The sequence below is a fragment of the Aythya ferina genome (assembly GCF_964211825.1).
Source record: "Aythya ferina genome assembly, chromosome: 1".
Lineage (NCBI taxonomy): Eukaryota > Metazoa > Chordata > Aves > Anseriformes > Anatidae > Aythya > Aythya ferina.
The window spans coordinates 76661949-76685064 of NC_140296.1; the positions used below are offsets into that span (position 1 = coordinate 76661949).

The 23116-nt window shown below is 42.5% G+C and overlaps 1 protein-coding gene across 4 annotated transcripts in view; it reads left to right on the plus strand.

The window, feature by feature from the left end:
• Positions 1-22677, plus strand: part of SHROOM2 (shroom family member 2) — a 124871-nt gene extending 102194 nt beyond the window's left edge. For 3 of the 4 annotated variants that reach the window (XM_084506654.1, XM_084506655.1, XM_084506656.1), the window contains 5 exons: positions 3856-4614; positions 8603-9154; positions 10045-10225; positions 14942-15214; positions 19843-22677. In XM_084506654.1, coding sequence (XP_084362780.1) covers positions 3856-4614; positions 8603-9154; positions 10045-10225; positions 14942-15214; positions 19843-20109 — 2032 coding nt within the window. In that variant the 3' untranslated portion in view covers positions 20110-22677. Of the gene's footprint in view, positions 1-2857; positions 2936-3855; positions 4615-8602; positions 9155-10044; positions 10226-14941; positions 15215-19842 lie in introns of all 4 variants that reach the window. The other variant, XM_084506657.1, reaches the window with a different exon arrangement.
• The last annotated feature ends 439 nt before the right edge of the window (positions 22678-23116 follow it).

Below are 23116 nucleotides of genomic sequence, written 5' to 3' on the forward strand. Positions count from 1 at the left end.
TAGCTCATGCAGTTTTGCCAAGGTTATCTAGTCTGGGGTTTTGGAGTTGGAGCGTCTCGTGGCACTGTTTGGCTCAGCCTGAAGCGCTCTCAGATAAACTGCAAAGACAGCTGCAAATCCGACATACTGGGTCCACCAGGGTGCTCTGCCTCTGCTGGGACGGGACGATCAGCCAGACCGTTCTGCCTCTATGGCCAGATTTAGTCAAATCCCGAGGATGGGACAAAAGGAGGAAGTGGTTTGGGGTTGTTTTTTATGGCAATCAGAAATGTTGCCCTTCTGATCGGTATCTCTACGTGATTCACTTGGGTAATTGCTCCTTGGCTCCACTGTCAGGCTCCTGTTAGCGCCTCAGTGTGTGCGTGTATTTTCTATGATGTTGTTGTCTTACTACTGGGGGCTGTCGGGACTGCAGAGGTTTGCTTGATTTCCCTGTCTTTAGCATTTACCTTGGCCTTTATGTTTCAGCACCCAGCATGTATGCCCTGAGCTGGAAGGGACCTGGGGGATGTGCTTGTCCATCTGGGTAGCCAGCCCCGATTTATATACGAAGGCTCCTGTACTTACGAAATTCTGACTGCGCTTCCCCTGCAGCTCAGGCGAAGTGCACGGAGCAAGCAGCCTGACCCCCTGTGTGCCAAGGATGGGGATTTTGCTGGGTGCCTTCCCTGCCCGAGGAGGGGGCTCTTGCCCTTGGGATTATGCCACTCTGCCATGGGAGTGGTGATGGGGGAGCTGTGGGTTGGGAGATACCCTAAATTGTGGGAGATGACCACTCTCTTACCTGGAATGACAGCAGTAATTAAGCCGACAGTCGTGTTCTCCCTGTGCCTCTTGCTTTGCGATGCTTGCTTATGGATGAGCTTGTTTCAGTGGTACATTATCCTTAAATAATTCTATGAATAATTAAATGATTCCACAGGCCTCCCTTCTGAACTGTCTGTCTGTCTGTTGGGCACAGGGTTACCTGGAGCGCAGACAGATGCTGAGCAGCTCAGTGGACTTCGTAGTACTGATAATAATGTAACACCTTTGCAGGTTCTTGCCACTGTGTCCTCCCGCGGCTTGAAGCTTGCTTTCTTTTCCTCCTTTCTGAACAGTAAGCTCAAATCTCTCCAAAATATGGTGATAAGCATGTTTTGCATGAGGATCCACCCACACTGAATGCCAACTAGCCTCAGCGTTGAATGTGGCCACCTTGTCCGAGACCCATTTTCCATGGCACTGCGTAACGTTTGGTTAATTTTGTGGGAACTGTCTGACAGCACGTATGCAACCACTGGTTTTATCTCCGTGTTTGCCGAGGCAGCGTCTCTAAATTCACCCATGCTGTGACTGCTTATTTCCTGGTGCTCTGCTCTGTGAGGTGACGGGACTACCAAAGCATTCACTGCTCCCGAGCCAGGGTAATAGTAAGCAAATTTTGTGACATGCTTTGGGTATGTAAACACCTCAGGTCGGTGGCGCGCTCTGTCCAGTTTGCTTCCAGCAGCACACCCACTTGTGATGTGCATGCTGAGCTCAGTACGTGCTGTGCACCCTGGCTGAGGTAGTGCATGTCATTTGTCTTTGAGACATTTGGGGCTGGGCCCTGGGTTTCTTCACATGCCTAAGTGCAGCTACCACACCGCCTGATCTTGTGGCTTATGGCTGTCAGGGTGAGTAGGGAGGCATGACATTTTCTTGCCTCAACTAGAAGAAAACTGTGCCATGCATGGGTTATCGAGACGAGGAAAAACGCTGATTTAAACACGGCACTTGATACTTAAGGCCTGAAGCCTTCACTTGGTAAATATTTCCATTAAAATCAGTGGAACTATTTACAGGCCCAGTTCTGCTCACATCGAACTCCCCAGGGCAAACCAGCTGACTTGAGAGACGCCACGTAACCAAATCTGAGTCGCAGTGCCAAGCTTGGGCCTTGTTCTCTCTGGCCTTAAATCATTTCATTTAACAAAACTGTCCTCGGTCTAATATTAAAAATGAGAGTCAAGAAGTGCTGTTTTCATAAAAGAGAATTGACTCAGAATTTGTCAGACTGCTCGAAGTTTTCTGAACCAGCTGCACTTAGCTAAGAGCAAGATGAAGAGATCTGACTTTAAACGATATTCAGCCCCTCATTCATATTAAATAGAAAATGTGCATGCTAAAATTGAATTTAAAAATTTAACGCCAGATGAGAGATAAATTGCGTGAGGGACTGTTTGGGAATTAAATTGTGAAAAAGCCATCTCTCTTGGAAGTACAGTGCTACTTTATTACTGAAATGTAAAAGTCAGCGTGAATTACGATTTTTAAAAATCCCATACATCAGGCAGCTTAATGGAAATGTCCAGATTTTTTTTAAGAACTGTTTTCCTTAAGTGCTAAAATGTCACAGATCCAAGCACTATAACAATAAAAATTGTGAAAGTAATTGGATCGTACACGTGTGAAGATAGAACTTTTAATCTGTCATCTTCCAAACTTCATTTTAAATATATTTTTAAATTAATTTAAATAGTAATGCGGTGTTTAATTCTCCAAAGAAGAGTTTTCTTGAATTTATAGTGGACTTAACCTATTAGTTCTATTACATGCTTTTGTTTCAAATGAGTTCATTCATTCTGGGGTCAAGCACCTACAGACCTATTTTCAAAAGCGGTGCAGTAGGCTTAGTAACCTGTTCATGTTGCAAATTCTTATTTACCTTACTATAAAAATAAGCTGGGAAAGGTGACTCTTTCACAGTCCCCTTGAGGGAAAGCCTGGGCAGTGCACGTGTAAAGGGTTGTTATTTCACAAAGCAGAGGCCAGAGCTGTCAGTAGCACAAGTGATATTAGTAATTCTCTGAAGCCTTTTACTTTTCTGTTGCAGCTTCTTTTCTAAGCTCACAGTGTCTCTTCAGCCTCCTTTAAGCAGAGAGCAAACCTGGCTCCTTTCAGGGCTCCAGAGGTACTTCTTTTTTCTGTCTTGTCTTTCTTCCCAATCTGTCTTTATCTGGTGAGCACATACAAACTACATCTCTTGTGGCAAAGCGCAGGCCTGGAGCTGCGAAAGCCTGTTTCCTGACTGCACAAACAGAGAGCTCACAGTTGGAATAAAACCAAAAATATTTTTGCGTAGGATAAGACCTTGTTGGCCATTGTTTGTCATTTATGCTGACAGGACAAAAGAAGTTCAAGTAAGTAAAGTAAACCTGAATAGAAAATAATACACTTTCTGAATTTCCTTTTCTGTTTGTTTTGTTTTTGTTTAAGTGTCTTCAGAGACCTTCATTTTCTCTTTTCCACTTTTTTTTAGCTTCAGCAAACATTTTATTTGCATTTGCTTCATTTTTCATCAGTTATACATCTAAAAATTCAACCACCAAAATTCATAATTAAAATTCACACCATTAAGTTCTCATTTAAAATGACGCTGGAGTATATTAATTTTGCATATACAGAAGAAACCTGCTCTGCACTCCACTGGTGACTCTGAAACAGAAGTGGAATTAGATTGTAGCACAGAAATAGAAGAGAAACCCTTGCAGTTGTGGCCGTGCCACATAGATCAGCGTTTCGGCCGCGCTGTGCGCTGAGACGTGCCCTGTACGCTGCGGCGCCTCAGGTTAACTCAAGGTTGTCGCATCCTGTGACTCCACGCACCCTAATTTAGCGTGACATTATGCTTTGACTCATCACATTAGATTAGGAACACGGTGCCTGCATATACATGAGAGAATGTTTTTGTGCCGTATAGCTCCTGTGAACTGCAGGAGCCGGTGTTAAATGTTTGATGTGTTCTCAGCATTCGAGCTTCGTAGGTCATCTGTGGCCTCATACATGAGGAAACACAGCAGCAGCATGCTAATGATGTTTTCTTCTCCCTAGGCAAGCTGATATTGGGGCCCTAAGAGAAAACCCACGGGAAAAAAGGGATCAGCTGGACCAGAATATAGGCCACAAGTGGAAGGCATCTGTCAGACCTTTGCATGCAAGAGAGCCTACGGTTTTGTCTCACGAAAGCCGCGGGAGATCTGGGACGCTGCCGAGTGATTACAGATACTCTCAGGAAAACGTGAATGAGAAAAGCAAGGATTGCAGCTTGCCTCATCTCACGTGCTCTGAGCCACAGAGCTTGAACGAGAACCACTCCCGTCTGTCCCAGGGCACCGGAGAGGAAAATCGTAGAGCAGAGCCGGCGCTTCTCAATAAGAAACGTGGACCTGCTCCTCAGAGGCCTCCGCCACCTAAGAGAGATAAATACAGGCGACCAGATAATTCTGCACCGTCGCTTGGCGCCTCCTCTGAATCCTTGCTGGTAGCACCCAGCCATCCCTTTCCGTCCTCTTCCCCCAGCTCTGTGGAAGTATTTACGAGCCACTCATCTCTCAGCCAGAGTCCTGCTGCTTTCAATGGAAAACTAAAGAGTGCTAACCCCCAGGAACTCCGGCAAGCGTCATCCACGGAGAATGTTTGCCAGCACTTAGAAGAAAAAACGCACCTTAAGTCCGAACCTGTGTTACCTTCCAAGTATCGGTACCTTCAGAAGCCAGGCATGGAGACGTCAAGGTCCCCTTCTCCTCAGTTTGCACCACAGAAGCTCACTGATAAACCTCCTGTGTCTGTACAGGACGAGAACCCAGCCAGGTACTAGACATTGCTCCTTTACTATTTTAACACCCTTTTGCCTGCTTAGACACTATTAATGGTTGACTCTTCTATTTCTTCACTAAAAGCACATCCTTAGGATTCATTAAGCATAAAACTTTCCAGCATATCCTAAAACGACTTCTGTGAAATTCTGCTGAAATCCTTCAGCTGGTCTTCGGTTTCTTTTAGTTGGCTGATGCTTAATAATGAGAGAGGCTGCTCAGGTGTTAAAGCTGGTAGATGGTGGAAAACAAAAGGGTGGATTCAAATTGATTTTCCATTGCACGTCTGGGTGAAATCAGAAGATTCCCTTTCTGTTATCATTTCTTCTAGCCAAGTCTGTATGCGAATACAGATCGGTGCAGGGAGACAGCAGGTACAGGAAGGGAAGCTGTATCCTTTGTGAGAACATCTGTTTTGAAAGCTTACACAGTGAGGTGTACTGCCAAATTATAACTGTTTTCATGTTCCTTTTATGATGAAATTTGGCGTTCTGAGTAGTCTGTTGAGGAGACTGCAGCGTTATTTGTATTTCAGCAAGGTTCAGCGGGAGAATGTCAGTCTAGATGAACTCAGGATTAGACAAGCCAACTGAAATTAATTGATTTCTGTGACTGTCATACGCTGCTAATATCGCTAAGGGTTATTCTCCCTCAAGATAACAAACTCTTCCAGGAAGCTTGGAAATATTAGTTTTCATAAATCCTTCAGCACTATAATTCATGCTTAAAGAATGAAAATAAAAGCTTCAAGCTGAATGAATGCTGAGGTTTCTCTGTGCAAAAGTATTTGGAGTTGCTTTTCTCCACTGTAGTGTAAATGATTGAATAGGCTCGGTCATGCTGTTTTCCAGGGTGCCTTATGACATGGAAAGCATAACTCACCCCCTCACCCCCCCTTTTTTTCCCTGGGTATTTCAGTAGCAGAAAGTGGCTTAATTGGCTTTTTAACAAATCTCTTGAAGCCAGCATCAGTTCTTGTTTTATTTTTTGCCTGGATAATGAGCAGGGGGCTCTGAGAGGAAGTGAGTTTGGAGGTTGGGGGGGGGGGGGGGGTGGATGTGAATTTGACTTAACCTACCATCTGCCTGTTAAGCATGGCTTGAGTTTTTCCCCTTACAATAGGATGAAATTATGAAATTTCATCCTGCAGTGTTTTTAGGATAAAGAAGCAATATGTTATGTTATGAAGAGTGGAATATGTCACGGGATCCCTGGCACCTTTCTGCAAAGGTAGATGACGGTGGTGACATCCATAAAGTGTTGCTCTGTGAATAGATACAAAGCTCACGAGGAAAAAGCTGATTGTATTTACCCTTCCTTTTTCCTGAGCTTTAATGCTGAAAAGCACACTGAGCTGTGCCTAATTATATGCCTGTATCTGAATGACATTTTGAATGTAAGGTAGAGCTCTTACCCAGCATATCTTTCATTAACATTTTACAGTCTTAAGCACAAACAGTCGTTTGTACACGACTGACTGTCCTCAGTCAATAATTACATTAGTTAATGAAACAGACATGGCAAAATGGGAAGACATGCAGGCCCTGCATCTGAACCTTCTGTATTGTGCTTATTTTGTATGAGTGAAACATGTCAAGTAGACTTATATCTATATGTGATTAATTAGATTTGGCTTAGTACTTCTGTTAGCTCCTTGTATACGAGCTTTTGGACATACCTGTTTGCATGCTGTAGGCAGTCCATATTCAGTATTCTCAGCATGTAGCTGTTTACTCTTCTTTGAGAGAGGAATCTTGTTTATCAGCAAGATAAACTGAGTAGTGTGCAGGGTTTCCCACAACAATTTAGGTAGTCAGTGCAGTGTGGGGAGATACTGGTGGCGTGCAGAACCCAGCTATTTCCAAAGAAGACTGTTGGGCAACCATGAAGATGAAAAGAGTGCATTGGGAGATTTCCAGTGGACGTACACTCAGGTGGAGGAGTGCCCGTGGTTGGAATGAAGCTTCTCAATAGCCACAGGCAGAGTTGCTGCAAATCTAAACTTTACACCACAGATCCCCAGATGCAAAACCTTAAGAAATCAGAAGGATGCTGGTTGCAGAAACAGAATTTATGGAGCACCCAGCATTGAACCGTGTTTGCTCTGATTTGAAATCAGTTCAACTGATGATGCATTAAATATCTGGAAAATCTTATGCTAGGCTGAGAGGAAAGTACCCAGAGTCCCAAAATAGATGCTGGACATTTTAGGTGAAGAATTGCAGTCAACTAATTTCTTCTCTTCCAGTTGCCCCACACATATTTATGCACATATCTTGTATTTCCCCCAGCTTCAAAAATACGTTCCTCTTGGAGTGTAGCTGGGTCTTGAAGGGTGTGGGCTTCATTAAAAAAAATAAGAAAGAAAAGAAAATGTGGGGAGGTGGCTTAACATGGTTCAGACAAGAACATTTTGACTAAACTGCGTGAAGGGAGCAATTACACTTACAGGGAGCTCAGGCTGAGCAGCAGGCACAAGAGCAAGCTCTTGAAAATTACAGTCGTCCTGAATGAAAACATCCCAGCCTCATGGCAGTGGGGGAGTCGGGGCAGAAGGGTGCGCAGAGGAGGACTCCGTATGTAATGGCTTTGTCATTTGTATTTTGGCTTTGTCAGAGCAGTAGTAGCCAGTGGTTGCCTGTGTCTGCATTGCTGTCACTGCTTTACCTCACTGGCTTATCCAAGCTCGTTGGAGTTGTTCGGTGTTCAACATGATGGAAAACCTGCCCCAAAATCTGGATCAGTTTGCCAAAGCTTGTCTGCAAAGCACTTGAGGAAAGTGAATAGCTACTGAGAGGCTGTACCTGCATTCGGAAGCAAATCTACTTCTACAATATAAGATGCAGCTTCTGAAAGTGATGAAGTGAAATAGATTTTTCTGTTCCCTGTGAAAGAAAAGTACAGCACAGAAAAGTCTAAGTTTATATTTCAGAAAAGTGACACACCCACACTTGGAGGAAAAGAGCTGTAGCATGTCTTGGTCACTTATCTGGAAGGCGGCAAGCAAGCGAGCCAGATGAAACCAGATATTTTAGCTAGTAGGCAATGTTCCTTTACTTGCTGTAGAGCTTCCAAACCCACATTATGACAATAATTTTAAACTTGCTGCAAACTCCAAACCACCAAAACTAGACTTTAGTTTCTTATATGGTTTACATACAGTACAGATGTTTTAGTAATGTTATTTAACATGTTATTGTCCAATTTAAAATCTTAGCCTCCTCTTTAAATAGCTTTATTTGCTGAATGTCCGAGGTGGCCCTTTGTACTGGGCAGTGCAGAGTTTTTGCTGTAAGCTTCACTTAAAGGAGTATGTGGATGTGGCATTGGAATCTAATTACTGAATTTCTGTATCTTGTACGAAATTTTACAAATACAGAATTTTCTTTTAATCACGTAGTTAGTCTTGAACAATTTCCAGGTTTTTCCACGTGTGAGTATTGTAGCTCAGCAAGGGCCTGGCCTGCAGGATGCTTCCGTCTGGTCTGTTGTTTTTTCTCTTGGAAGAGCTAGGAATTGATGTGAGGGCATCGAAAACTGCCCAGGCAGCTAAATAACCTGTCTGGCCAAAAGCTGAGGCTGCTGTTCAGTCAGTGCAAGCCAATGAGTTTGAGCTCGAGGCGTGTTGTCCTCTGAATGTGTGGCAGCAAAGGGTTGTTCAACAGCACCATTTTAAAACAGGAGCCTGACTGCTGAGATTGGACCCTCATGTTCATGAAAATGAACAGAAGTCCTGTTCAGTGAGTGCTGTGCCAGGCTGATGCTAGAAGTACTTACATATGAACTAAAACTGTTTAAAATGTGTAGGCAGGAAAGAAAACACGCAATTTGAGGGTTTTAGATGTGGTGCAAGGAATATTCCATTACCTACATCTTTTATCTACTTTTTTTTTTTTTTAATTTGGGCTTCCCCTCTGCTTTGCAGACCAGAAGTGAGATACAAGGTTCTTACATTTCTAAATACGGATTTTCCTCTTTTCCAGAATCGAAAGAGTCATAGACAACAACACTACAGTGAAAATGGTTCCCATCAAGATAGTGCATTCTGAGAGCAGTGCAGAGAAGGAGAGTCGGCAAGGTCTTGTGAGTACAATGGAACCTCTTGCTTTACCCAGCGGCTTGGAAAAGGACCAAATTAAAACACTCAGCACTTCTGAGCAATCCTATTCACGATTCTGTGCCTACACCAGGCAAGGCATAGAGCCAGAGCCAGAAACCAAAACCAAACCAGCTGAGCCTCAACCAGCTGAAGAACCTGGGAACAACCTGAAGGACAGCAGTGCTGCCGTGCCAGCAGTCAGCTATGTAAAGGCCAAAGAGAAGACCTTTGAAGACTGGAAGTCAGAGGAACTCGCCAGAGAGATTGTGGGAAGAGATAAATCTCTAGCAGACATCCTAGATCCTAATATGAAAATAAAAACAGCAATGGATCTGATGGTTGGAATATTCCCTAAAGATGAACACCTCCTAGAAGAAGCTCAGCAGCGCAGGAAGCTCCTGCCAAAAGTTCCTTCTCCAAAAATTTCAGAAGAGAAGTGAGTATTACTTTCTGTAGAGCAGTGGTTCCTTGTAAGCTGCTGTCCAAAGTGTGCAAGTTTTCCTAGAGATCTTCCTACTGTTTAGGTTTGCAGCTTTTCTAAAAGTTTTCTGTTAGAATAGCAATCAAGAATAGTACTGCTAATGTTATCATTAATTACAAAAAAAAAAAGAACTGTTGTACAATATCAAATGTTATCTGAGACCTGGCTGAAAACTTATGTGAGAATTTAAGGAATAATTCATTTCTCCCTTGTAGTTAGGTATTTTACCAAGAACATTACATTTGGTAACTTGATAGAAAAGGATCAATATTTCACCATTTATTATGCACTGAAATTTTACAAAGACAACTTAAAGTGGACATGAGGCATTTCTTCAGAAGGAGTGAGAACAAAGTCAAAGTTTAAAATTCCGTAGAAAGATGTTGATGTTCTTTTGGTCTTTTGTTTTCTTGATATGAGTTACCAAATTAAGTTGTAGATTTCGTGAGAAGTTCATGTGTAAATCCATGACCAAAAAGATAACACCTGCATTTTAGTATCCTACATCTGGCAGTTGGAAAGCATCGTCGTCTGACGCTGGTCTCTGCACTACTTAGTGAAATGTAACTTCACATTTTGTTTCCAACTGAGAGATCTTAGTTCTGTTTCCCTCATTGTAATGGTGAAAGCTCTTCTGCGTTGCTTCAGTTTTTGCTTCCAGTGGGTATATGCTGAGTTCTGAGAAATTTTCTTCACAACCAGTATTTATTTATCCTGTTTCCATACGTAATTGCTTTCTGTTGAACCGCATACTGGTTGGTGAAATGATGGCTCGAGAATATTGTCCTTTCTTTTCAGTGATTAGGATGTCAAGGCACTTAATGAGAGTTTTGACTTTTTACCAGGAAAGAGGAGCAGAATGCGCCGTCCGCCATCTCCCTGACAACCAATTCTACTTACTACAGCACATCTGCACCGAAGGCTGAGCTGCTGATTAAAATGAAGGACATGCAGGAACAGCAGCAACAGCAGCAGAGTGAAGATGATTCTGAAGATGAGCTGGATCATGACTTGTCAGAAAAGAAGGTAAAAGACATTTCTAAATGGTTAATGCAATGCTCTAAGTCGTGTGCATTTCATTGCCCATGAATTGGCTAGCTAAAGAACCCTAAATACAAGGCCTGGGGGGTTGGTGTAATGCCCAACTGTGAATTTAGGAATTTCATGTTAGGTGTTTAGTGCAGCTTGATACGTATTTCAGAAGGGCCCAAAGGAGGAAGTTTTGAAGGGTTTATTTTCAAATATCTTTTCTCATTTGATATATTTCTCACAAAATGGCTCAGGTTGGAAGGGACCTTTAAAGGTCATCTAACTCCAACCCCCCTTTCATAGGCAAGGATGCCACCCACTAGATCAGGTTGGCCAAGGCCCCATCCAGCCTGGCCTTGAACACCTCCAGGGATAGGGCATACTCATTTCTCTCATTTGCTATATATAAAGAGCTATTAATGCTTGTGTATCCCACTGTAACTGGTGGTGGTTTTAGTTGCACTGTATTTTTAAAATGTAGGTCATCAACTTGGGTGTGTCATGAGAGGGAAGGTACCCCCTGCCCATCACCCTTTTTTCGTTTTCATGAGCAGCAAATCACTTTGCTCTCAGTCTCTCCTATAACCAAAGCAGTAGTGGTGGGACAGGACTAATCATCTTGGTGGATACAGTGGAAATTGCTCATCACAAGAGAGGTAGTCTTCTTAACTCTTGTTCATCCCTATCCTCATTCCCATCCTTCGGGGTTTTATTTCTGCTCTAAGATCAACATAATAAGTCACATCTGAAAATAATGATATCCTGGCATTTCAGTGGTTTGAGAAACTGTTGTCCTGTGTTAAAGTCATCACACTTATTTCATTAGTCATTAGGCACAAAATGTTTTAACTGTGGTTCCCAGTAGGGATCAGCTGGAGTAAATGGTTTGTTTTTTCGACTCAAGTGATGTAGTTTGACTCTGCCTAAGCCAGTAGTGCAGTGATGAGCAAATCTTTTCATTAAAGTCAGCTCTCTGTTTAATAATCAACTTGAGGGTGAATTTGGTGATCCAGCCCCGAAGAAGGGTCTTTGAATTAAACATTAGGAATATATTTAGTCACCAAGACCGAGGCATCACAGAGGAGATTCCCTGTGTCAGTGGCATCCAGCTCCTGCACCGAATCTGAGGGAGCTGCAGCGCTTTCTGTTGTCTTTTTTCCTCCCCCCGTTGTCCCTCCCTCCCTCTGCCCGCAGCACCATTCAGTACAGCAGGCGCTGCCAGGGGCATGCCATGGCTGCAGCTGGGGAGCTGCCCCTGCCCTCTCCCCAGGGACCCGCTGAATCCCACAGCTGCGCTGCTTAGACAAACCAAGGATTTCACTGCATTTGGAACAATTCCTTTTTATCTGGTGCCGCACGTGACAGCCGCTTCCATCATTTTTGCTAGAATTAGTGTCCTTCTTACTAAATACGGAGTGGGGGTGGGCTGGAGGTAAAATTAAAGCTTTCTTGTTTGCCTGACAAGTGAGAGTAAAACTTTTTTTTATTTTAAGCAAAACCACTCTGTATTTGCATTTGTGTCTCTAAACAAGAAAAGCATGTTCCCCTGTATCTACTCCTCCCTTATCGCCCCAGTTCTGGTATGCACCACTGTGCTGGGAGAAATTTCATGAAGAACTTTTAGCAGAGCTCCTCCATCTTCCTCTGGGTCTCTCCACACCATCATAACCATGCACATGTTGCTGTTTACTTCTCTCCCTGCTCCTCCGCATGCAGTAGGATGTGAGCACTCAGTTCAGTGGGCTTTCATCCTGGATCTTGTCAGAAAACATACATAACTCGTGGTAAGTGGGTCAAGGCATCTTTGTTAAACAGATAGGGTATGTTACTTGGCCCAACTTCACATATTTGGCAACAGCTTAAGAAGGGATCATTAAGGTCCCAAACATTTCAATAGCACACTTCACGACTTCAATTATTTTTGTAGAGATACACGCCCAGAACCCGTTCTTTGATTCCTAGAAGTCAATCGGTTCTGTTGAGATATCTTAATTTCAGTCCACTGTGGAATGATTGTAATATTTGTCATTCTCTGCTCTGCAAAGCAGAACTGTGTTGTTTGTTTTTGTTTCCTTTTATCAGCCACAAAGTGACGATGTGAGTTAGAAATTTCATAGAGGCATTTCCCAATAAAAATACATATTTGGGATGATCTCTGTATTCCCATCAGGAGTAGAAAGCGTACCTCGTATGCTGAATTTAAAGGAGGTTTAACCCAAGTACAAAATTCGGAACAGATGTTGAAGATACTACAGGACAATTTTTCGTACTAGGCAAAATCCATGTGTGGCTGAGTAGGAAGGGTAGGGTCCCCTTTGCATTTAGGAAAGCGTCAGTAACAAAGAGTCTCAACATTAATTGAAAAACACTTGTTTTCTTTGTGTTTGTTTTTTTTTTAGACATAATCTTCATGTGAAATGGAGTGGTGAGCTAAAAGCAGAGTAATTTATGTACAAAGCAGCACCTGAATGAACCACCTGAGAAGCACTCTGCTTCTGTGTTGCTAGTCAGGTCATCAGCAATTACTGAGAAAAAGATCGGGTTTTGTTGTTTTCTTGTTTATTAGTACAGAATTCACAGCTGTGAATTTATTTATCTGTCAGCTTCCAGGTGTAGATTGGAGATCTTTGGGCTCAGTAGGTATTGAACATCGTACAGGTTTTCTGCTGGCTAGCAAAAGCACATAGTGAGCTCACGGTTGCAGCATCCACAGGCTGTTTCTTCTGGGTAGGAAGCAATCAGTTATGATAATACAAATCGTAAAAGATATGACAGTTTTCGAGAGGGCCTAAATACCTCTCACCTGCAGAAGTGCTCCTTAAGAGCCTTGAGTCAGCTGCTTGTTGACATCCAAGTAGGATGCTACTGTGAAGATGCATTTATCATTGTTAGTGTGTTTGTTTGGTGGCTTTATTTTTTATTTTAAGAAAGAAAGGAACTTGACTGTTCAAGATAGCTGATCTAGATTGTCAGTCCCCACGGGTGAACATCAAGCACAGCTGCAGAAGTAGAAAAACTCGAGCGAGTAACGTATAGTACAACAGGATTCTGTTGTTTCAGATGGCAACACAGCAGCATTGTGCGTGTGCATGTCATCTGAGGGAAAGAAGAGCCTGGCACTGTGACCTACATAATCCAAATCAAACTGTGCGTTTGCTTTGAGTGAAGAGAGGGGGGAAAAAATCAAATCCTGCAGATTAATCAGTCAGTAAAGCAGACATCTGTAGAACTGCTTACTACCTTAATCTTTTGGACACCCAGACTAACAGATAACCCAAATCCAGATTAACCTGGCCTGAGTATATTAAATCAAAACGGAGAAAACCAACCCAGATAATCCACGTGTTTGAATTTTTACCTTTAAAAAGGCTGCTTAAATTTTCAGGGTATAGTTGCTTTCTGTACAGACGGCAGGCTTCTCTTTGGCCCCAAAGTAAGTTGGCAATGACTGTTTGGTGGTGTCTGGGAGCAGTAGGTGCTATCAGTCTGTTTCTCTATAATCATGAAGGCTTGTAATCAGATTTGTATTTAGAAAGAGGTCCTAAAGAATGTCGTGAGTGATTTTCTCACAAAAATTGGAGGGGTAATGACTATTTCAAGCTATGTAATTTTCATTTAGAAATGGCAGTAGCAAGCGTATGGTTCAGAGAATGCTTTGGGGAATTTTCTTACCTGAAATTAGCTGAATACTAACGAGGCATCCACATTTAAATTAGCGAGGCATTTTTAGAGCGTGATTCATGTCACAGTAGGGTAGGTGACCAGCTGAAATGAGTCCCACCCCTTGTGCACAACCGAAAACTAATGGAGGCCTCTGCGATGAGGCCCTCCTGCCCAAATGCAGGGTGGGGCACAGGTCGTTAAGGGACGAGATTTGGGTTCTTGGTCAGGCTCTGCTGGTGACACATGATTTTTCCAAGCCAGGGCACGTGCATCCCAGGTGATGGGGAATTACACCAGAGAAACCTTGAGAAACTGCAGGTGAGATGGAGTACTTGCCTGGCATGGGGCAGTGCCTGTCGAAAATGCTAGCGTGGTCCTCTGTCAGAGCAGAGCCACTTTGCACAGGCTGCTTTGTGCACTGCTGAAGTAGATTTTGTTTCCTCTTCTGTGCTGCAGGGACTACGATTTCCCTACAGAAATGCTGTAAGGCAGTGATAACTCTAAAGATCCTCTGAGCGTGGAAGGACGGCTACTGGGGGGATGTTAATAAACTACAGAAAGGAAGAGAAAGCTAGACAGTGCCCTAGTTTTAACTGTCATGCGGAAAACACAGAATTTTCTGGTACTGTTTATCTTCCTGCAGTGTAGCTCTTCAGAAAGGTGCTATGGACCTGGTATTTAGAGAGGAAAAGATGCGCTGTACTTTATGCTGCTCCACAGCAGGCTTTGAAGGCGTTCAAAGAAGCAGCAGTAATGCCTGCTTAAAAAAAAAAAAAGTCTTTCATCTTTTTCCACAAAGGTGAATTGCTTTAACACAGGTCTCAAGCTGGGCATTGTAGACCTACATCCTGAACCTTTGGATCCAGCAATGTTATACCTACCGTAGACGTATATTTATGTATAATGCACTCATTGTCAAAGCCACACGGGAGTTTCACTGTATTAAAAATGTCACACAGCAGTAATAGATTTCTGATGCGGCTTCCAGAAATAGAAGTGGGGGAAAATGCAGTAGTGCTAATAAATTCTCATTTCCCTTATTTTCCACAGCAAGAACTTATTGACAGCATCAGTAGGAAGCTGCAGGTGCTGAGGGAAGCACGGGAGACACTTCTGGAAGACATCCAAGCAAACAATATCCTGGGGGAGGAGGTGGAAGCCATTGTGAAAGAAGTCTGCAAACCAAATGAATTCGACAAATTCAAGATGTTTATCGGGGACCTGGACAAGGTGGTCAACCTCCTGCTGTCCCTCTCAGGTCGTCTGGCTCGGGTCGAGAATGCTCTTAACAACCTGGACGAAAACACCTCACCAGAAGAGCGGGTGAGAAAGACCAGTAGCAATATAGCTGCATTTAGTGAACCTGATACGGGTTTCTGACTTGTTTTTATCTAAAATATAAAGATCAAGATGAGGGATAAGAGTTGGGTACATCTTATAATGCCATTTTCTTACAACTTTTTGCTTTGCTTTGCTTTTGCTTGGAATACTAAAACTGCAAGTGGCTTGGCAGGCAGTGGTGTTTTGGGGTGCAACATAACTGGAGAACAGCCCTCTCAGAAAAATGTTAATGAAAGAGGAAAGCTACTGATAAGAGCATAACAAAGGAGACAAAAATACTATTGTCTGATAACACAAAAGATGGGAAAAGAAGCGTCAGTTTGTGCTAACATGCAGAAAGCTTACAGGTTTCTTTATATTCCACAAGGGTCTTGAGAGAAAATTGTGAGATCATGACAAAGAAAATGTTCCTCACATGCTACAGTTTCCTCTACAATGCCTGGGAAGAAAGGACAGAAAGTACAAGTCCTAAATATAAATAAAGGGGATTGGGGCAGGAGTGAGGCCCTTCAAAACAAATTTTTCAGCATAGAAATGGCCTGCTAATCGAGGAGTCCCAGCATGTGTGAAAATTTCAGAAGGGCTCAAGCTACTCTTACCTTTTGGACCCCACCTTGTCCCTTGTTTAATTCCAGATCCCAGCAGGGCTTAGTTGGGAAGCAGATACCTATTGATACAGAAATGCACCAAGGGAGAGATGTAAGCATGTGGGAAAATCAAAGGTTGGAATAAATATAGGAGGGGATTATGTGTCAAGTGAGCTTAGCCTGTGCAGTTAAATAAATGTAAAGTGGGTATTTGAGCTCGTAGCTGAGAAATTAAGTGCCAGAAGTCCACCTAAGCATTGTATCAGATTTTTTTTTTTCCACGAACTGTGGATTTATGTTGTTTCCTCAACATGCTCCATTGTTTCATCAATAAGAATCAGTAAGTGCTGGGACCAATTTGGAGCTGTGTTCTTGCTGTTTGGCCCTAGCTGCTGCCAAGCATACTTGTTTAATGGCTGTCCAGACCCCTTTCTGACTGAGGCAAAGGGAAGGTATTTGACAGCTTATTAAAGGGTAGATCAAAGCTTCTGAAACTTACAGAAATTTAATCCTCTTTAAGACAGATTTTTTTTTCTAAATGTGGTTGCAGTTGCCTAATGGGCTTGAAGATGGGAGTGTAAGCTGGGAAAAGATATACCAGATGATTTGAGCACATAGGGAACACAGCTTGAGAGCTATGATAAAAATAGTGTATGTAGCTAGGTATGGAAAAGAAGAAGGTGAGTAGGTGGCACGGTAAGGGCAGGCAGAAATTGTCTGTGTGTTCTGCCATCAAATGTAGACTGACAAAAATCCAAATCCCTAATGTATTCTAATCCCCATGTGTCTTCTCATGCATTGACACCGTAGTTTTGCCATAGTAACATCAGATACATGTCTAAAAGTGTCAGTCAGAGATGCTCCTCAAATGGATCAAGTCCCTGCTAGATACTTTGACTATAAATATAATTTGTGTAGAGGTATGTATGTATGTCTTGGAATTTAGGCTGGCATCTGTGGCTTTGGCTTTCTTTCGTCATTTGGTATTATGCAGCCCACATTATGATATTTGGTGTATTACCAACGTACCAAATGAACAAAACATAGGGGAGATTACTTCCATCTCCTGTCTTCCGTGGGGCTCGTATCCCTAACGATCACGGGTTGCTATTTTGTTTGTTTGTGGTTTTAAGCTGATGGTGTCTAATAAACACGACTCTGATAGCTCTGCACTTTCCAGAAACCACCCCCAGCCAGCTCAGCAGACTGCGAAACAAACAGTCTGTCAGCAAGCAAGTGACCACTGTTGAATTAATACTCTGTCTATCAGGTGGTCTCTCTTAGGTCTCTTTTGCCACGAGCAGCAGTGTCAGGTATTTCAACTGTAGCTGCTGAAAGTGATTTCTTCTGAAATAGCTTCCGGCCCCCTCCAGTGTCTTCCCATTACTTCCTTTATCAGTCAAAACCAGTGCATTGGGAACCCTCAAGCACTGAATGAGCAGTTAACAAACTTGATCAGGCGCCCAGGCCCCTGAGACCTGTTTTTGCTAGACTAAGGCCAAGTGCCAACTAGGAACTGGATGTTGGGAAGTCGCATGCATGGAGGCAGACCCTTTTTCTTCGTCTGTTGTTCAAAACAGCAAACAAATCGTGAGAAAAGCTCTCAATAGGAGGAGACAAAGCTTGTTCCATCAGAGCAGCTTCAGATGTCCTGCATATGGCTGAGGCCTCAGATCAACGCTATGAAACAACAAAACAAAATCCTTCTGCACTCTGTTTTGCTTTGGTTGTTTGAAGTCCATCAGGTGCCACCAGCCTCTAACCCACCTGTCTGCATGGTAGGTACAAGCAGTTGTGCCTGTAGGCCTGGTGAACCATGTAACCACTGATTAAAGAGTCTTCTCAAGAGTGCTGCCTTGAGCCTGCTAGTGTTTCACTTTACCCTTCAAAGCAAGCTTTCTGGTGTCAGTCATCTTTGACAGAGGTAAAAGCAAACTCAGGATGTATCTCATTTGCCTTCTACCATTCTACATCCCACTTACCTAAGGCATACCCTAAACCTCCACAAGGGTAGAGGTGCTTAAAGTATTGTTTAAGCAAAGTTTGTAACAGAAGCAGTGTTTGCTTTCCTTGAACTGTGAGGTTACTTGAATTCATCTTAAAGTCATGTTGCAGGCATGGTAAGAGGAAACAGTACAGCTTAAATCTCAGGAATTGTTGGAAAGGGCTGAACATCCCACCACAGCACTGGGTGGGTAACCGTGCAAACTGAGCCACCAGCTGTTTGCTCTGTGCCCTCTCGTGTTCATCCAGCTCTAATCCTTCTGTTTCTTCTCAGTGTACAGCAGAGCTGCTCTGTGGAGCAGTCTGGGCATGCTCCCACCTCTGGGCTTGGCTGCTAGTCCCACTGGTGAATTTTGGAGAAGTCTTTCCGTCTCCTTGCAGCAGATAGCTCTGCTCGCAAGTTACTTGCAGTGAGAATTTTCCCCTGGCATACACTCAAAGGAAGATCCAACTGCGTGTGTTTCTGGTAGTGTGTGATTTCTGTCAATTGTCTTCAGTGGCTCTCTTGAACCCTGATTTAATCTTTCAAGCATATTTCAAGTACACTGAGAGCAAAAGTCTCAGTGTTTCACCCTCTGAGCTTTGAGCCCCGTGTACAACCAAAGGCAGCATGGGATTCGTGTGCAGCTGACAGACATGCCTATTGTAGCTTGCCACGTGGGTCCCCCTTTGTCTCATACTTTCATCTTGAAAAGACACAGTTTCTGTGGTCTATAGAAACACTTTCCTGTAAATCCTTTAGGCCAATTATAGTGTGTGTCATGTAACATATGAAGTCCAAATGAAAAAAAAAAAAAAAAAAAAGATTTACTCGAACAGCTTCACAAAAGCAGATTGTGGTTTATTTGAAGGCATAGGTTCTCAAAGAAAAGCTGTGAAGAAAAGCTAAAAATTGCAGCCTTGTACCTCATTGTGGCACTTTCTGATTAGGTTCAGAAGCCTGTACTGGGATTCCTGACATCAGAGTAGGCCAGCCGTACTCAGTGGTGCTGAAAAAAGGCAATTGGTTGTAGGCAGACATCTGAAGTAGGTCAGATATAATATAGGTCAGATAATAATACTCCAGTTTCTCCCGATGTGCTACTGAAGGGTTGTAGCTGAGTGATTCAGGTGTGGCTGCCTGCCAGGAGCAGAGAGGTGAAGCTGGGTCAGACGAGCATCACCTTTCTTTCTTGTACGCACACATGAATGGGACACAAAGCTCCTGTCCTCTTTCTTTGTGTGGTTCTCCATTCAGTCTCCTTCTTTCCTGTTTTGTATCTTCCGTGCATTAGTTCTCAAACAGTAGGAGCTCCTGTCTGGCCAGAGCAGCCCTTAGAGCAAAGCAGACTTGTGTGTCACAGCAGTGTCTCAGATATCCTCCTCTGCCATAGCTGTGAGAGAGCAATTATTGTGAAGGCACGAAGCAGGAAGTTTGCAGCCCTTTGGGAAAGATGTTTTTTGTTTCTTTCTTTTTTCCCTTTTGTTATCTTGCCTCAGCTTTCACTGTTGGTCATTTCGTAAGACCACATGGTTTCACATCTCGTGGAGAAGCCATGCAGATTGAAGCAGAACTGCATAATGTGCAGCATCGTGAGCTGTGGCGTAAGAACAAATTGCTCCATTAATTAAAATGTTTCTGTGCTCTCTAACCACAGCTGCTTCAGTGTGGAAGTTCAGTGCTGTGTATTGAAGATCTGAGACGTAGATGAGTGAAATCTTATTTTGGAGAACTTGGATGTTTCTCAAAGGCAACTCTGCTTTTTATAACTATTTAGAACTACTAAATAGTAAAGCAGTCTTTGAAGCTCTTGCTGCTGAGGCCAATAGGAATTAATGGTGGATAGTTCACTGATTCACTAAGTTTCATTCCTGTTTATTAAGTATGTTTTATCAGAATAAACTTTAAGGAGCAATCTTATTCTACCTCTCTATGTATTTAGGAACGTGTCTTTGCAGATAAAACAGGCATAAGACTTAAAACCTGAAGCTCAAGCTGGTGAACTCTGTGAATTTAAACTGTTTTTCTTTTCCCCTAAGCGGACATTGGTAGAGAAGCAGAAGCTGCTGACCCAGCAACATGAAGATGCAAAGGAACTGAAGGAGAACCTGGACCGTCGAGAGCGCATTGTCTTTGACATTTTGGCAAACTACTTGAGTGAGGAGAACTTAGCAGACTATGAGCACTTTGTAAAAATGAAGTCGGCTCTCATCATCGAGCAGCGAGAGCTTGAGGACAAGATCAAGCTGGGGGAAGAGCAACTGAAGTGTCTGACCGATAGCCTCCAACCTGAACGGCTCAAATAAGTTTGGCCAAGGAAGTGAAAAATGGGAAAGAAGGAAGGGATGGGGGTGTTTCCAAGTATACAAACGAATATCTTGGCTTTCCTGAGTGTCCAATAGAGAAAAGAGTGCACAAGAGAAAAATAGCTCTCACAGCAGCAATAATACTCGTTCATTTTTTGGGATGATGTATTTAATTTTTTTAGAACACATTTTTATTGCTGGACTCTACAGCCACTTCTCATTGCTTAAGTTACAGAAAGCTCCACAGAAAAGGATAGACTCTTAACATTCCTGCTCCGTAAGCTGAAAGTCTGTGGCAGTTGTGCATGCAAGCATTTTTTTAGAGTAGGATGTATACTTTCTTTATGTTCAGAAGCTGTACAGATTGCTGGGAAACCTGATAGCAATTTATGAATGCACACAAATTTAGAAGCTCTGAATATAGTGGCTTTTTTTTTTTAAAGACACATTAAATAGGGGAAGTGTGCCTCTTACACCTAATATATTCAGATTGCTGAAATGTAGTGTCACTCTGATCCTGTGGCATCAGACACTTTTTTGTAATATTGTAGATAGGATGGCACTTTCCCCTCACAGAAAATAACTTTTAAATCAGTCTCAGTTTAACACTTCTTAAACCAGCTTGCAAATCACCTAATAGCTACCTTACTGAAGGTGGGGTTTTTTAATTATTTTGCAAGATGCCATTGTACACCATCTTGCTGTAATACAGGTGACTTTCTTTTAAAAATTGTGCTTGATTTAAGGCTGGCAGTACTGTGCTGATTTTGTTCAAAACATTTCTCATCTAAATTATTTAGAAGCTCATATGTTCTTTCTTGTGCTTTTTATGCATGTTTTTATTCCTCCTACCCCCAAACTGCTACATTTTATGAAAATAAATGTAGGCTAAGGACACTGCTTCTGTTTTTCTTCTGATTGCTGAACACTGCGATTTTTATATAGACAGATAAATTATACTGAAGTTGACCTGCATAAATGCCGTTCCCTTTCTACTTTCTCAAACTACCAAATGCAATATAAACAATTTCTGCCATGTAAATACTGTGCATTATTTGGAGCAATTCTGCTTTGTAACTGTGAACATAAGTGTTTGGTTTTTGTTTTTTCACAGTGATAAAGTTTGTTTTTTTTTACACAGCGATAAATGAGAAGATGCTATTCCAGCCTATCAGATTACTGGTTCTATTCTAGTAATACTGCCATTGACTGTAACGTGTGATGTCCAACAGCTCTAAAAAGAGGTGCTAACTCATGTTTTAGCACAGCAATAGGTTATGCTGACTTGCTGAGATACTTACAGAGAAATTCTGCCGTGTCTAAATGTCATGTCCTGAGTTAAGATAAAGTTTTGCGGGCAAAGGAAAGTCTTGGATGACTTTGTGTATGCCATTTTCATTGTAGTAAGGAAACCATTTATCTCTCCTTAAACTAAACAAACGTTGCTCAACAGGAAGCCATTTTTGAGGCCAACGTGAATGCCGGTTTGTAGCTCAACAGGTTGGAAATACGAGTAGCAGGATGTTGAAAGGAGAGAGAAAAGGATTCTTTCCACTCTCGGTGCAGTGGCAGCATTCACCGAAGACTCCTGTTCTTCTCACCTGAATCACCTCTTCCCAGGGGGAGAACTGGAGAGGGAGGCTCTGACCAGTGAGTTCCTTGCAAGCTGGGGAATTGGTGCAAAAATCTTCTGGAACCAATTCCTTTACGGACAGGTGCGAACACTTAAAGGACCGTGACCCTGTTATAGTGCACTACTTCGTATACCTGGACCAAATCTGTAATGAAATCGTTGTCCATCAGCTGAGGTCAAATGGAGCTGCCATGTTACAAGACCTACAGCTGCCCTTAGTTTCTTCCTCTAGTTCTGACAGCTAGTCTTCTGGCATCTCACAACTACTTGCTGCTATGTTCCTAGGACAAGTGATCCCTTTTGTCCTTACTTATCCCTTAACCGTAACAAACCCAAAACTAAACAATTCCCAAATAAATTATGCTTGTCTTTAGCTTGGAGAAGAGTGTGCATTGTTTTATCTGTGGCATTTTAAAGATTTTGCATATTGTGGTTACTCTGAAATGTGTATGTGAAATGTGAATAATAATATAATTACAATGTGTTTGTATACAGTACTTTGATTTAGATCTTTCTGATAAAAGGTAGCAATATTGTGAATCCTATATATATTACCCCTTTCACAGCACAGTTGTGTAGGCACCATTTTCTCCTTTCCTTTTTTAGAACTGTTGAAAATCTCTCACCCTGGGAACCTGAAGATGTTTGCCTCCCAATGTTATATGTAAATCTGTAAATAGCTATACTGTTGCTCTTTGAAAAAATCTGGTGCTAATGTTTTGCCTTTGGCATCCTGGGGATGGCTGTTTCTTCACCTTATGTTCTCAGTTTTAGATCTCTTTGTATAGTGAAAGATTTCCACTATGTTCCTCCAGTTGTTTGGATCTTGCAGCCCTGAGTGAAAATGTACAGTTTTCCTGCGTAACTCTTAACACTTACCTACTGAAAAATGGTATTGCTTGACTTGGAGAAAATAAACTGTATATTTCGATGTACAGAGTTATCTTTGTGTGCAGTTTTAGCTATCAAAACCTGCTGTTCTACTGTGCAGCGTTAACCATCTCGTGGTATCTACAGTGCCTGTAGCTGGTTGTCCAATGCTCTGGAGTAGTGTCCTTTCTTTTCGCAGATTGTTTGGCATGTAGATTAACTGATCATTCTCAGCTTCCCAGTGCAAGTACCAGAAATGTTACTGCATGTTAATGGCTATTCGGTGTAATTAAAGGGGGGAGGCTTAAAGGAAGATGTGTTACGAAGTGGATAATGTAAATCTGTCCCATGACTTATGGAGTATATACCAGGGAAGGCATTGGATTTTTCTGCTTAGGTGACCACACTGTTTTGGCTTCATCTTCATCCTCTGTTTAGAAGGATACTTTGTATGGAAATATCTGAAGTCAGTGGCTCTCAAGTTTTTTTGCAAGATGACTGTGA